Raw genomic sequence first — 16393 nt, forward strand, 5'->3', positions numbered from 1 at the left:
CATTTCCTGTAATAACTGATTCGCCCTTCGGAGGCCATTCTGAATACTGTAATGAATTTTTAAAGATAAAATTTGCGAAATCGGAAAATTTTAAAGAATCTTTAAAAATTCATTAAGGTCCCAAGGGGTGTTTGTCCGAACATGATTTTTAACAGTCAAAGGCCCTATCGAAGAGCTTAATCTCCTGCAAAAATAAAGAAAATTGCATATAAAGGGGGTGAAAAAAAATCAGTTTGCATTGCTTGAATATGAGAATAAAAAATGCAGAAATTAAATACAGTTAAGTTTTAATTTGTAATAGAAACTCATTACAATGGTCAGGAGATGTTCTACAAATGTGTTATGCAAGTCAGCGTAACAACTTATTGATGTTTTTATAATGAATTACGATTATTTTGATAATTTTCCTGGTGTGAACTTGGCTGTAGAAAACGAGAATGGTGGGGAAACGGTGCTAGCTCCATGCGCGCAGCCCTTGTCTGGTCGACTGTAATTTTCATGGTGCCACCACCATTTTTGGGGCTGTCTCCGCCGACATACACTGACAACTTACACTTCAATCAAAACATAACCTCCAAAAACTGTGATAATCTTCAGTAATTGTCGGAAATAGGCCGTTTTCCGCAAAGTGATTGTCACTGTTACAGAAATGGGGACTCCTGGCACGGCCATCGACTCCCTAAACGCCGCCCTCAAATGCAACATAATCCCCAACCAGGAGTACCTCCTCCAGGGCTCAGTCTTGGACCAATACGTCGAGGTGCTCCTCCACCGCTTGCGCGGGCTGTGCGACAACGTAGACAGCGGCCCTGAGTCGTTCCACGACCACGAATTGTGTTTCACCCTCCGGGCCACCAACCCAGGGGCCCCCATGGTGCTCCCACTGCGAGTCCGGCGAGCCCTCGACGTGCCCGACGCCGCCTGGCAGCTGCGCTACGTGGGGCAACAGGAGCTAGGCGACAAGAACCGGCCAACAGTCGTCAGATCGAGTATTGACATGGCTTGCAGTTCCACAATTGTTGAATTTTTGACCGAGCTTGGATGCAGAGTGGATTTTGAGTACATCGCCCGGGGGTACATGTTCCGCAAAGGCAGGATGAAAATCACAGTGTCGAAGATTTTCAAAATGGGGAGCATGACGAGTAAGCCGGGCGAAGGCGTAGAAGCGATTTCCCAGAGTTATTTAGTTGAATTGTCCGTTTTGGCCCCGAGTGGACAAGATGCTATTGCGGAGGATATGAGAATTTTTGCCGAGCAGTTGAGGCCGTTGGTTCAGCTTGAAAAAATCGATTATAAAAGACTTGGAAATTTACCGTAATTTATTTATAAATAAAATACAATTAAGATTTAACTAACAACAATCTATATAGCCTTGAAAAATCCTTAAAAAATATTGCCAAACCTTTCCCTAAAACCCTGAATATGTCTTTTTATACTTTTTTAAATAAAAAAGTTAGGGGGTGTCTACTAAAGTGATGACACCTGGTATTTTAACTACTTTCCCAAACTTTGACTGATATCTTAAAAACTAACAGCAATCTACACAGCCTTGAAAAATCCTTAATAAAATATTGCTTAACCATTCCCTAAAACCCTGAATATGTCTTTTTATACTTTTTTAAATAAAAAAGTTAGGGGGTGTCTACCAAAGTGATGACACCTGGTATTTTAACTACTTTCCCAAACATTGACTGATATCTTAAAAACTAACAGCAATCTACACAGCCTTGAAAAATCCTTAAAAAAATATTGCTAAACCTTTCCCTAAAACCCTGAATATGTCTTTTTATACTTTTTTAAATAAAAAAGTTAGGGGGTGTCTACCAAAGTGATGACACCTGGTATTTTAACTACTTTCCCAGACTTTGACTGATATCTTAAAAATTAACAGCAATCTACACAGCCTTGAAAAATCCTTAAAAAAATATTGCTAAACCTTTCTCTAAAACCCCGAATATGTCTTTTTATACTTTTTTAAATATAAAAGTTAGGGGGTGTCTACCAAAGTGATGACACCTGATATTTTAACTACTTTCCCAAACTTTGACTGATATCTTAAAAATTAACAGCAATCTACACAGCCTTGAAAAATCCTTAAAAAAATATTGCTAAACCTTTCCCTAAAACCCTGAATATGTCTTTTTATACTTTTTTAAATAAAAAAGTTAGGGGGTGTCTACCAAAGTGATGACACCTGGTATTTTAACTACTTTCCCAAACTTTGACTGATATCTTAAAAATTAACAGCAATCTACACAGCCTTGAAAAATCCTTAAAAAAATATTGCTAAACCTTTCCCTAAAACCCCGAATATGTCTTTTTATACTTTTTTAAATAAAAAAGTTAGGGGGTGTCTACTAAAGTGATGACACCTGGTATTTTAACTACTTTCCCAAACTTTGACTGATATCTTAAAAACTAACAGCAATCTACACAGCCTTGAAAAATCCTTAAAAAATATTGCTAAACCATTCCCTAATACCCCGAATATGTCTTTTTATACTTTTTTTAAATAAAAAAGTTAGGGGGTGTCTACCAAAGTGATGACACCTGGTATTTTAACTACTTTCCCAAACTTTGACTGATATCTTAAAAACTAACAGCAATCTACACAGCCTTGAAAAATCCTTAAAAAATATTGCCAAACCTTTCCCTAAAACCCTGAATATGTCTTTTTATACTTTTTTAAATAAAAAAGTTAGGGGGTGTCTACCAAAGTGATGACACCTGGTATTTTAACTACTTTCCCAAACATTGACTGATATCTTAAAAACTAACAGCAATCTACACAGCCTTCAAAAATCCTTAAAAAATATTGCTAAACCATTCCCTAAAACGCTGAATATGTCTTTTTATACTTTTTTAAATAAAAAAGTTAGGGGGTGTCTACCAAAGTGATGACACCTGGTATTTTAACTACTTTCCCAGACTTTGACTGATATCTTAAAAATTAACAGCAATCTACACAGCCTTGAAAAATCCTTAAAAAAATATTGCTAAACCTTTCGCTAAAACCCCGAATATGTCTTTTTATACTTTTTTAAATAAAAAAGTTAGGGGGTGTCTACTAAAGTGATGACACCTGGTATTTTAACTACTTTCCCAAACTTTGACTGATATCTTAAAAACTAACAGCAATCTACACAGCCTTGAAAAATCCTTAAAAAAATATTGCTAAACCTTTCCCTAAAACCCTGAATATGTCTTTTTATACTTTTTTAAATAAAAAAGTTAGGGGGTGTCTACCAAAGTGATGACACCTGGTATTTTAACTACTTTCCCAGACTTTGACTGATATCTTAAAAATTAACAGCAATCTACACAGCCTTGAAAAATCCTTAAAAAAATATTGCTAAACCTTTCTCTAAAACCCCGAATATGTCTTTTTATACTTTTTTAAATATAAAAGTTAGGGGGTGTCTACCAAAGTGATGACACCTGATATTTTAACTACTTTCCCAAACTTTGACTGATATCTTAAAAATTAACAGCAATCTACACAGCCTTGAAAAATCCTTAAAAAAATATTGCTAAACCTTTCCCTAAAACCCTGAATATGTCTTTTTATACTTTTTTAAATAAAAAAGTTAGGGGGTGTCTACCAAAGTGATGACACCTGGTATTTTAACTACTTTCCCAAACTTTGACTGATATCTTAAAAATTAACAGCAATCTACACAGCCTTGAAAAATCCTTAAAAAAATATTGCTAAACCTTTCCCTAAAACCCCGAATATGTCTTTTTATACTTTTTTAAATAAAAAAGTTAGGAGGTGTCTACCAAAGTGATGACACCTTGTATTTTAACTACTTTCCCAAAGTTTGACTGATATTTTAAAAACCAACAGCAATCTACACAGCCTTGAAAAATCCTTAAAAAAATATTGCTAAACCTTTCCCTAAAACCCTGAATATGTCTTTTTATACTTTTTTAAATAAAAAAGTTAGGGGGTGTCTACTAAAGTGCTGACACATGGTATTTTAACTACTTTCCCAAACTTTGACTGATATCTTAAAAACTAACAGCAATCTACACAGCCTTAAAAAATCCTTAAAAAAATATTGCTAAACCTTTCCCTAAAACCCTGAATATGTCTTTTTATACTTTTTTAAATAAAAAAGTTAGGGGGTGTCTACCAAAGTGATGACACCTGGTATTTTAACTACTTTCCCAGACTTTGACTGATATCTTAAAAATTAACAGCAATCTACACAGCCTTGAAAAATCCTTAAAAAAATATTGCTAAACCTTTCTCTAAAACCCCGAATATGTCTTTTTATACTTTTTTAAATATAAAAGTTAGGGGGTGTCTACCAAAGTGATGACACCTGATATTTTAACTACTTTCCCAAACTTTGACTGATATCTTAAAAATTAACAGCAATCTACACAGCCTTGAAAAATCCTTAAAAAAATATTGCTAAACCTTTCCCTAAAACCCTGAATATGTCTTTTTATACTTTTTTAAATAAAAAAGTTAGGGGGTGTCTACCAAAGTGATGACACCTGGTATTTTAACTACTTTCCCAAACTTTGACTGATATCTTAAAAATTAACAGCAATCTACACAGCCTTGAAAAATCCTTAAAAAAATATTGCTAAACCTTTCCCTAAAACCCCGAATATGTCTTTTTATACTTTTTTAAATAAAAAAGTTAGGAGGTGTCTACCAAAGTGATGACACCTGGTATTTTAACTACTTTCCCAAAGTTTGACTGATATTTTAAAAACCAACAGCAATCTACACAGCCTTGAAAAATCCTTAAAAAAATATTGCTAAACCTTTCCCTAAAACCCTGAATATGTCTTTTTATACTTTTTTAAATAAAAAAGTTAGGGGGTGTCTACTAAAGTGCTGACACATGGTATTTTAACTACTTTCCCAAACTTTGACTGATATCTTAAAAACTAACAGCAATCTACACAGCCTTGAAAAATCCTTAAAAAAATATTGCTATACCTTTCCCTAAAACCCTGAATATGTCTTTTTATACTTTTTTAAATAAAAAAGTTAGGGGGTGTCTACCAAAGTGATGACACCTGGTATTTTAACTACTTTCCCAAACTTTGACTGATATCTTAAAAACAATCGTTAAACAAAAATGAAAACACATTCAGAGCCATTGAATAATCTTGCTTGAAAAAGCTAGAATGTCAATTGGCTAAAGTATTAAGCTTCAATAAAAAAATGAAAAGTACTCAGTCTAGTCATCTCTTAACTACTCCAACTAATACTGTATCTGAATAGTGAATGAACCAAACTTTTACCGATATTTCAAAAACTTTTTTAGTTGTAGATAAAGAATAAAGTCAGCTTACCGTTGAGATGATTTGATTTTCCACTTTGCCAAAAGAAGTGTTCAGCTTTTATCAAGCTTAGTTTGAGCCAGTTCTTTAAACTTTGATATCTTAAAAACTATCGCTCGTAGAGAAAAAAACGTTACCAGATTCAGAATCCTTGAATAATTTTGTCTATGAAAAGCTATTTTTAAGGAATAGTTTTTGAAAAAAATCACCTTCGGAAAAATAGCAAAATTTTTAGAAAAATGTCAAGACTTTTCGACCTATTTTTAAGGTATTTTTAAAAAGAATAAAATTCGCTTTTGGCTCATGCCGAATTTCAAGTTATTTTGAACTGTTTTTTTAAGTAGGATTATGAAAAAGTTAAAATTTGCCCTTTTAGCTTATGGGGTTGTGCTGAATTATAAGGATTTTACTTTGTTCTTAAGATATTATTAAAAAAGTAAAAATTCGTAAGTAAATAGTAATACAGAAACTCAAATCATTTTTTTACTTTTATGTTTTATGATTTTTAGTATATTGCATTGAATAAAATTTGTTCTAATTCCCCAAACATTAAGGTCCCTCCTGATTTAACCAGGACAATTTTAAATTTCCGCTGTTTTGTCATGTTCTACGTTTATGTCCAGATTTGTCTTAATTTTCAAAATAAACAAAACTTAATGTCCTGATCTTAAGATCTTACTCGGATTTTGCTATAAAAACGAAATGTAACGCAAGTCGTAGGTCTTATATAACCGGCTTCTCGTAGTTAAACTTTAAACACATAACTGTTAAAAAAATCCAATTATTGTCTTATGGTGTTTCAAATTTTTAACAAATAAACTTGCAAATTCGACAGTAAATCAAATTTGACATCATTGAAAACAAAAGTTGAAAATTAAGACGGTTACTAAGGAAAACCAATTTAAAAAAATATTAAAAATAAAAAATTAAGTTGATTAGAAAGTAGATCTGACTTACTAGAGTTGGTCCAACCAAGAACGTTATATATAACCCCCTTGGGTTCGACACTTTTGAATCACCTTATATGTAGCAAGATATTTAGCAAAATTACGAAAACACTAAAAAAAATATCGTGCTTTTAAAATAATCTTTAATTTTATGTCAGTATGTATTTTACATTTTTGGTATTATTAATGTCCTGATTTTGAATTTTTTTAAGTTGACCATTTGTCAAACATAAATTAATAAATGTGTAGATTAATAATAATAACAGACACTCTATATTTTTTCTTGATTTTGTTAGTTAATTGTCAGGTTTTAAACTAGTACGAGAAAGCACGAAATTCCACTTCAATAGGACAAGGCAACCAAAATGCAATTTCGAAAATCTCTCTTCAGGTATAACGTTATTTATTACGTAAACTATTAAAAACTCATTTTTTAGTCAACCAAACAATTGTAACACAAAAATTAATTTCATTATAATACTAAAACCGAAAGAAAGCGTACTTTATCATGAGAAGTTGTTGGAGAAGTGAACAAATTAAAACAAATCAGCATTTGCTTTTTAAGACTGTTGCTTTCCAGCTGTTTATTTTAAACCCGTAACTAAAGCTCTTCGAGGATAATATCACACTCGGTATGAAATAAATGTTTGTGTTAAGAACATTATTTTAATTCTTTGGAACTTTTCTAACAATATAAAGCAATAACCTTCACACTCTTCAATTAAGCAGGTATTTTTTGAGAAAATAATTTTGGTCAAAACCGCATTCCGCTATCGTCCTTTGTTTTCGACTTATAAACAAAAGTTGACATTTTAGTACAATCTTAAAAAATTCCTTATTGTAAAAGATACACATTTGAAACAAAAACATTATACAGACACTTTACAGAGAAGTTAATAACATAACGTTGTATTCTTTTAAATAGTATTTTTTTAATAGAATGTGTCACTGGTTTTTCTCTAAACCTGTTAGTTTCGGAAATCCTCTATTCGAACATCCAAAATGTAGCACCCTGTACATATGTTTTTTTATGTTTTTTTTAGATGATTTTCAAAGGTTATACAAAAACTTGTGGGATTTTTGGATAGTATATTTTCAATTAAAAAAATCGCCAATAAAAAATATTTACAATAATTTACTTACAAATAATATTCAATTAAGATTTATGTAACAGCGAAGCTTCCAGTCTTTCCAAATTCAGCCGCAAATTTTTATCATACCCAACCCCTCGCATCCTCTCCACATTCGCCAAATGTTGCTTAACTCTAGGAGTTATATTTTTCACAGTCTCGGGAGCTATTCGTGCCAAATGCCCCATCAACTGAAAATAATTCGGACTATTAAACGCCAAATGTTTTTCAGTCACTGCCACTACAGTATCCTCAAACTCGGCCCGAACTTTCGCGTACAACGGCGAACACGTTATGCTTTTAATCGCATCCAGTGCCATATTTCTGCGATTGTGAAACATCACGACCTCAAGGAGGCCATACAGTGTTTTATCTACAACCAACTTTAGTGACTTTTCGGACGTAGTGCTTTGGACAAAATCGTTAACTAATTTCAGCGATTTGGAAATTGTTGATTCGGCTTCTTTTGTCGGTTGTTTGAAGAAGGCGTTTGATAATTTCTCTAGGATTATTTCCACGTTGGTTTCATTGTCGAGGCATTTGAGCATTGGCGAGTCGGCAATTGCAAAATGCGGCACGTATTTCACAACCATATCGCGCAAAATTCGGTCGAGAAACGCATCATTGCTGTTTAATTTAACAGTGGCTTCAAAAAATAAATGCCAGGTTTTCTTCACACTTTGTAAAACAAATCAGCATTTGCTTTTTAAGACTGTTGCTTGCTAGCTGTTTATTGTAAACCCGTAACTAAAGCTCTTCGAGGATAATATCGCACTCGGTATGAAATAAATGTTTGTGTTAAGAACATTATTTTAATTCTTTGGAACTTTTCTAACAATATAAAGCAATAACCTTTACACTCTTCATTTAAGCAGATATTAATTTTATACAAAGAAATAACAAGGGCTTTTTAGCCCGTCACATTTTTCAATTTAATTTTTTATATAATTTTAAGTTTGCTATTATACAGGGTGATGTATTTTGGATGTCCGAATAGGGCATCTCCGAAACTAAGAGGTTTAGGGAAAAACAAATGACACATTCTCTGGACCGTTTTTTGAGAAAATAATTTTGGTTAAAACCGCATCCCGCTATCGTCCTTTGTTTTCGACTTATAACCAACAGTTAACATTTTAGTGAAATCTTAAAAAAATTATATCTTCCTTATTATACAAGATACACATTTGAAACAAAAACATTCTACAGACACTTTACAGAGAAGTTAATAACATAACGTTGTATTCTTTTAAATAGTATTTCTTTTAATAGAATGTGTCACTGCTATTTCTCTAAACCTGTTAGTTTCGGAAATCCTTTATTCGAACATCCAAAATGTATCACCCTGTACGTATGTTGTTTTAGATGATTTTCAAGGGTTATACAAAAACTTGTGGAATTTTTGGATAGTATATTTTCAATTAAAAAATCGCCAATAAAAAATATTTACAATAATTTACTTACAAATAAAATCCAATTACGATTTATGTAACAGCGAAGCTTCCAGTCTTTCCAAATTCAGCCGCAAATTTTTATCATACCCAACCCCTCGCATCCTCTCCACATTCGCCAAATGTTGCTTAACTCTAGGAGTTATATTTTTCACAGTCTCGGGAGCTATTCGTGCCAAATGCCCCATCAACTGAAAATAATTCGGACTATTAAACGCCAAATGTTTTTCAGTCACTGCCACTACAATATCCTCAAACTCGGCCTTAACTTTTGCGTACAACGACGAACACGTTATGCTTTTAATCGCATCCAGTGCCATATTTCTGCGATTGTGAAACATCACGACCTCAAGGAGGCCATACAATGTTTTATCTACAACCAACTTTAGTGACTTTTCGGACGTAGTGCTTTGGACAAAATCGTTAACTAATTTCAGCGATTTGGAAATTGTTGATTCGGCTTCTTTTGTCGGTTGTTTGAAGAAGGCGTTTGATAATTTCTCTAGGATTATTTCCACGTTGGTTTCATTGTCGAGGCATTTGAGCATTGGCGAGTCGGCAATTGCAAAATGCGGCACGTATTTCACAACCATATCGCGCAAAATTCGGTCGAGAAACGCATCATTGCTGTTTAATTTAACAGTGGCTTCGAAAAATAAATGCCAGGTTTTCTTCACACTTTGTAAAACAAATCAGCACTTGCTTTTTAAGACTGTTGCATGCTAGCTGTTTATTTTAAACCCGTAACTAAAGCTCTTCGAGGATAACATCGCACTCGGTATGAAATAAATGTTTATGTTAAGAACATTATTTTAATTCTTTGTAACCTTTCTAACAATATAAAGCAATAATCTTTACACTCTTCAATTAAGCAGACATTAATTTTATACAAAGAAATAACAAAGGGCTTTTTAGCCCATCACATTTTTCAATTTATTTATTTTTAAATTTGCTGTTATACAGGGTGGTGTATTTTGGATGTCCGAATAGGGGATCTCCGAAACTAAGAGGTTTAGAGAAAAACAAATGACACATTCTCTGGACCGTTTTTTAAGAAAATAATTTTGGTCAAAACCGCATCCCGCTATCGTCCTTTGTTTTCGACATATAAACAAAAGTTGACATTTTAGTGCAATCTTAAAAAATTCATACCTTCCTTATTATAAAAGATACACATTTGAAACAAAAACATTATACAGACACTTTACAGAGAAGTTAATAATAGAACGTTGTATTCTTTTAAATAGAATGTGCCACTGCTTTTTCTCTAAACCTGTTGTTAGTTTCGGAAATCCCCTATTCGATCATCCAAAATGCAGCACCCTGTACATATGTTATTTAAAATTATTTTTAGATGGTTTTCTAAAAAATTTTCTATGGGATTTTTGGATAGTATATTCTCAATTAAAAAAATCGCTAATAAAAAATATTTACAATAATTTACTTATAATTAAGATTTATGTAACAACGAAGCTTCCAGTCTTTCCAAATTCAGCCGCAAATTTTTATCATACCCAACCCCTCGCATCCTCTCCACATTCGCCAAATGTTGCTTAACTCTAGGAGTTATATTTTTCACAGTCTCGGGAGCCATTCGTGCCAAATGTCCCATCAACTGAAAATAATTCGGACTATTAAACGCCAAATGTTTTTCAGTCACTGCCACTACAATATCCTCAAACTCGGCCCTAACTTTTGCGTACAACGGCGAACACGTTATGCTTTTAATCGCATCCAGTGCCATATTTCTGCGATTGTGAAACATAACAACCTCAAGGAGGCCATACAATGTTTTATCTACAACCAACTTGAGTGACTTTTCGGACGTAGTGCTTTGGACAAAATCGTTAACTAATTTCAGCGATTTGGAAATTGTTGATTCGGCCTCTTTTGACGGTTGTTTGAAGAAGGCGTTTGATAATTTCTCTAGGATTATTTCCGCGTTGGTTTCATTGTCGAGGCATTTGAGCATTGGCGAGTCGGCAATTGCAAAATGCGGCACGTATTTCACAACCATATCGCGCAAAATTCGGTCGAGAAACGCATCATTGCTGTTTAATTTAACAGTGGCTTCGAAAAATAAATGCCAGGTTTTTTTCACACTTTGTAAAACGAACGCATGGATGGGTTTCCCGATTAGGAGCTCAGTTGGTAACAAAACGGCAGAGACAAGACGGGCGTATGGACAACTCGACTTGTGTTTGTTGTACAATAAGGGCCCCAGTTTGTAAAAAGCGAGCCCTATGCATGTGAATATTCGCAAAACGGTGGCTTCGTTATCAGGCTGCGCCAAAAACTGGCCAATCCAGCGCTCAGTCTGGCCGAAAAAATTCTCGCACAGTTTGCTCATTGTGACCGACTGAGCGTATTCTTTTATATTACTGCCGATGTATTCGATGAAGGCACACAGCGGGTCTTTGACTTTTATGATCGCGTTTTTGATAAACGGGGGAATCACCCCCAGCTTAACAATCTGATTGGTGAGTTCCTCGTAACCGTCTCGGGTCAGAAGGCAGAATTTGACCCAAGTTTGCAAAGCTACGATTTCCTGGGCGGGTGTTAAACAACACGTGGGGTAGTTTTCGAGGATTGTGCAGAGAAAATTTGCCGAGACTTTCGGTGCGATGTTTTCGGCGTTGAAGAAGGTGAAGGCTTCCGATTGTAGGGTTGGAGTCAGTGTTGCGATTTTCGCAGCTAGGGTGCCGCAAGTTTCGGGGGCGCTGCGCGACCCCGCCACGTATTTCAAAGTGGGGTAGACGTTGTTTTTGAATGCGGATTCCCACTCGCACCACATTAGTTCGGTGCTGATTCGATCGATTATTTTCAGGAGGGTGGTAAGGAGGGTTAAGAGGTCGGGGTAGTAGCAGGTGGTCATGTATTGGTGGATCCAGGTGTTGATGAGGAGCCATTGGTGGAGCTGGAGGTTTGCGCTGATGGTGATGATGTTGTCGAAGTCTGAGACGAACGTTTTGAGCAAATGGGAGAATTTTTGGTCGGTTGATGCTTCTTCGGACATTTTGATAAATGGTTGGGTGATGGTTTCGATGTCTCGGTTTTCGCGCACGTGGCGAACCATCTGGAAGTTCAATTAGAATTCGACTGAATTTTTGTTCAAAATTTTGGTATTTTTTTTGTTTCTGATCGAATAATGTGTTTGAAAATATTGTTACTTGTGACTTAATTAGGTCCATTAGAGCAAAATACACATTACAAAAAAACACCAGAGGACTTATTACGTCGCCTTCTCCCATTTTGTGTTTCGTGTGCTTTTTTGACGAAATATCACTCAAAAATAATTTTGTAAAATTTGTCCATTTTCTCCAAGAGCGTTGTAATTGTAGTAAGATTTAAAATCACGTGCTCTATTCAATTTTAAATACGTTGTAAATTTTGTAAGTTTCTGTTTATGAGACGGTCAAAAAAATATGAATTTTGGAGTTAATGTGGTGACTTTTTACCATGTTTCAGCACAAAAACTAACAATTTAGTTCAAAATCGTGATGCTTAGCCAAATTTTGTGGTTTCCGGTATTTTACTCAAAAACTTAATAAACTATAAATTTTCGAAAAAAAACTTAATTGTTTATTCTACCTCAGAATGTGTTTTAAGGCTCGAAAAGCCAAAATCGTATTGTACTTGCCCTACTTTAGTGAAATTTCGGACCGATATTGACTAATTTATCAAAATAATTCTAGTTTTATTTGTAAAACGCCAAAAAAAAGACAAAAGAAAAATAAAAAGATGTAATTTGGTGATTTTTCAAGCTGCTTTATTTAGCACACGAAAAAAATTAGAATTTAGTCAAAAACCTGACTAAAAGCTATAAATAAGGTCAAATAAACTAAATCAATATCAATTTCAATTTACTTTTATGATCCTTTGGTGTGTTTTTACAAGATCTTGTAAAATAAATGAGTTTATAATTTAAAAGCGAACCAAACCGAGCGGAACAAACTAAAATAACTTGAATTTCGATCTTTTTGGTGCTTAGTTTAAGCGAAATTTTTACGAAAAAAAGTAGTTTTATCCCAAAATTGTACTTAAGCCTAACTGGACAGATTTTATAACAAGTATAATTTTACTAAATAATTGCGCACTTGATTGATTATTACACCAAAACTATCGGTATAAAGCCAAAAATAATATAATTTTTTATATAATTTCATTGAATATGTTCGAAAATGTGGTGTTTAAATGCTTAAAAAAAGCAAAAATTTTAATTATTTTCGACTAATTTATTTGGTGTTTTTTTCGCTCAAAACCAGCTAATAAGTCAATAGAAATCAAATTCGATATATTTTGTAATACGAGTATTTGGACGTGTTATAAGAAAATCTAATTTTAAAACAAATTAATCGAGTGAAACAAGCTACGATCTACTTTGATGAATTTTTACCAAGTTGTAGCAAAAAATAAAATCAATTTTCGAGTTATTTTACTGTTTTCAAAAGACGTGACAAAACAGTGCAAACTAAATTGGTGTCTAGTTAATAAACGAAGCAAACTCAGCGAAACAAGCTGAAAAACACGAATTTCAATATAAGTTGGTGATTTTTTAGCCAGTTTTAGCGAAACTTTTCGAAAAAAAAATCATTTTTACCTCAGACATATATTTAAACGCTTGAACGCTCAAAAAGATAAAAATACCATTAGCTTGTAACAAATTTGATGAATTTTTTGCTCTCTTTTAACAACGTTTTCAAAATAATTCCGTTTTCTGACTGTGAAACGACGGAAACTTAAAAAAGTAAAAAAAATAATATTAATTACTTGGTAACTTTTCGGTCTGTTTTGGTATAAATAAATCTGAGAGTTTAGTTTGAAAACATAATCAAACGCATGAAAACGGTAACAACACCTTTCTTTTCCAAATTCTGTGGTTTTTCGACTTATTCTTGACAAAATTTTATTAAACAAATTAATCAATAAGAAGCTAAATCGAGTAAAAAAACAAACAAAATACCAATATAAATTATTGATTTATTTCTGTGACTTTAATTATGCGTTTTTTTAACAATGTCTTACAAATATACGGATCTCTAGTTCACAAACGAGCGAAACAATCTAAAATAACAGTAATTTCGGTCCTATATGGTGAATTTTTAGCTGTTTTTAGAGATTTTTCGAAGAAACGTAATTTTTACCTCAAAGAGGTGCATAAGAATCCCGAAAAAGGGCAAAAATAACATTGTCTTTGCTCCAAATTAATGAAGTTTCAACTCGTTTTTACCGAAATTTTGCAAACTAATTCCGTTTCTAATAAAGAAACGTACTATATAATATTCATACGTAAAAAACGTTATTTTAGAATTACGAGTAATTTGATTATTTTTCACTCCATTTGAGCATTAAAAATAAATATTAAATATAGTCCAAACAAATTTCCAGAGACTTGAAGGTAAAAATAACACATTTTTTCATTTTTGACAAAATTTTGCTCAAAAACTAAGCTTAATCGAGTGGTACAAGCCAAGTAAAATCAATTTCCGATTATTATTTTTAATTCTTAGGCGGATTTGTTAAAAATCTTGCAAATGATCTGATGGTGAAAAAACTAAATCAAGCGAAACAAGTTAAAATAAAATCAATTTCAATTTACTCGTAGTTTAGTAATTGTTCGGAGTTTTTTTTAAACATTTAAAAAACGCTAAATCACCAAATTGGTGACCAAATATGACTTTGAATATAAGTTGGTAACGAGTTAGTTGACAAATTTAAACTATTTTCTGAGGGGTGTTGCCAACTTAATTTCAAAATTACTTTAATGAGAAGCATTTAACTTACAAATGCCGCATAAAAGCTCCAAATCAGTTGAGTTTGCCTTTTCTCCGCCGGCAAATTCTCAATAAACGAAAGAAACTTCTTGGACAGCTCTTCAAAGTTGACTTTGGTCAATGCGAGATACAGCAGCAAGACGTTGAAAATTCCGGTTTTTTGCAAATCTTTTAGTTTATTTGGACCCAACTGCGAATAAATCCGCCCTTTCATTTTGCCCCAATGGTACGGGTGTTCGCTCAAATGCGTTGTCAACATAGCCAAGTACAGTTCAAAATCGTATTCACAATCCTTCCCGGACCATAGTATCGTATCAATTAAATCAACTAACTGAGTTAGAGTGAAATCCGTACTGCCTCTGAACGATATGTTCAATCTCTTACTAAAATGGTCCCAAAGCGCTTGATATATTTCGATTTTTGACGACTTTAACCACAAATCACACAAAAGAGGCTCTAAAGACTTCAAAATTGGTAAAATGGAAGTGTTGAAGTCTGCTCCTGACAGGACTTTTTTCAGTGATGGTTCTAGTAGTGTGAAATTTGGTTGTTTAAAATTATTTGAAGCTTGTAGAGTTGCTACCTCTTTAAGCAGCCACAAAATACAATCACCGTTGAGATTCTCCACACTTTTATTAAATATCGGCCAGAAAGACCCTTCCAAGTGTTTCTCACATAATTTTTGAATAATCAACCACAAGTTTTTCGTGCAGTTGCAAACAAACGCAGAGTTACTTTTCTGTTTGTGTCCACTTGCACTCAACGTCACTAAATCATTAACGACGATATTTATGCGGTCTTGCAGCTCCTCACTGTTACCGCAAACATAATCAAACATTAGTAAGTAAAACTGGACGTCCAAAAAAGTGTGGAAGTATTGAAAAACGGGGCACCTGTCCCTATTACTTGGACTTACTAACTTCAAGTAAATATCCCGTTCTAACTCCGATATTGGCAAAGTTAATTGTGCAATTTTCTTGATGTGAAGCCACGAAGACGTGACATAGCGCTCCTTGAGGATATCACTCTCACACAACTTCAAACACTCGATAATTAGTTTCAAACACTTGTTGATCTCTTCTCGTAATTTGATTAGGTCGTCTGAGGCTATTGTTGTTTCGTTTAAAACCACACTTTGGAGGTAATGCCAGTTGGTTTTGATTTTTCTAGTGATAATTTCGACTTGTTCAATCGCAATGCATAAAATGTGGCCGTTGATTTCAGTCTCCGAATTTTCAGCGTTCACATAATTTTGAGAATCTGTGTAAGTGTGGAACAATTCTAGGGGGTTTTTCGGCGTTTCTGTGCAACAATCAAAGATATTGTAAAACATATCACTGTAAAATAAGGCACTTTTCGAAAAAAACTTGATGGTGGGTTTTGAAATGAGGTTAGGGTAGTTGTCAAATTTGTCAACAACTTTCCCGCCAAAAAACGGTTGTTGCTACAGTTTTCTTGTTTGCATTTAAGTTGTAACTAACGAAGTGAACGACAGAGGGTACAGTTGTCGCAATTTCATTTTATTGTTTAAAATTAAAAATATAAATTAAGTAATTGAGTTTATAAAGAAAATTTTCTTTATTTTTGAATTTATATGATAAAGTTTCAAGGTTTTAAAATGTCTAAACTTAATTTTTATTGTTGAAAAACTAATAAATCAGTAATAGACAATAATATCGTAGGAATTTTTTACGTCATTATTTATTTTTCAGCAAGAAGCGCAATTATTTCGCGAATTTTGGCCAAAAATAAGTCGAAAAATCATTACATTGGGTCAAAAATTGCCT

At 33.5% G+C, this 16393-nt stretch overlaps 2 protein-coding genes across 2 annotated transcripts; one reads left to right on the top strand and one right to left on the bottom strand.

Annotated features, from left to right (window-relative positions):
* Positions 1-438: 438 nt before the first annotated feature.
* MED18 (Mediator complex subunit 18) lies at positions 439-1351 on the top strand. Its single transcript, XM_964266.4, has 2 exons — positions 439-596; positions 648-1351. The coding sequence occupies exon 2, from the start codon at positions 650-652 to the stop codon at positions 1316-1318; it is 669 nt and encodes a 222-aa protein (XP_969359.1). The 5' UTR covers positions 439-596; positions 648-649; the 3' UTR covers positions 1319-1351.
* A 7421-nt stretch (positions 1352-8772) lies between these two features.
* Positions 8773-16014, bottom strand: LOC100142413 (uncharacterized protein). The gene is made up of 2 exons (XM_064357157.1): positions 14617-16014; positions 8773-11908 (listed from the first exon to the last, which is right to left on the bottom strand). The coding sequence occupies exons 1-2, from the start codon at positions 15937-15939 to the stop codon at positions 10283-10285; spliced, it is 2949 nt and encodes a 982-aa protein (XP_064213227.1). The 5' UTR covers positions 15940-16014; the 3' UTR covers positions 8773-10282.
* Positions 16015-16393: the final 379 nt, after the last annotated feature.

This window comes from Tribolium castaneum, chromosome 1 (genome assembly GCF_031307605.1).
Source record: "Tribolium castaneum strain GA2 chromosome 1, icTriCast1.1, whole genome shotgun sequence".
Classification (NCBI taxonomy): domain Eukaryota; kingdom Metazoa; phylum Arthropoda; class Insecta; order Coleoptera; family Tenebrionidae; genus Tribolium; species Tribolium castaneum.

Bases quoted from the DNA above. Each gene is read 5' to 3' on its own strand.
- MED18 (XM_964266.4), top strand. From the start codon at position 650: ATGGGGACTCCTGGCACGGCCATCGACTCCCTAAACGCCGCCCTCAAA.
- LOC100142413 (XM_064357157.1), bottom strand. From the start codon at position 15,939: ATGTTTTACAATATCTTTGATTGTTGCACAGAAACGCCGAAAAACCCC. The intron at 11,909-14,616 runs GTAAGTTAAATG...TTGAACTTCCAG, and splicing joins GGAGCTTTTATGCGGCATTT to ATGGTTCGCCACGTGCGCGA.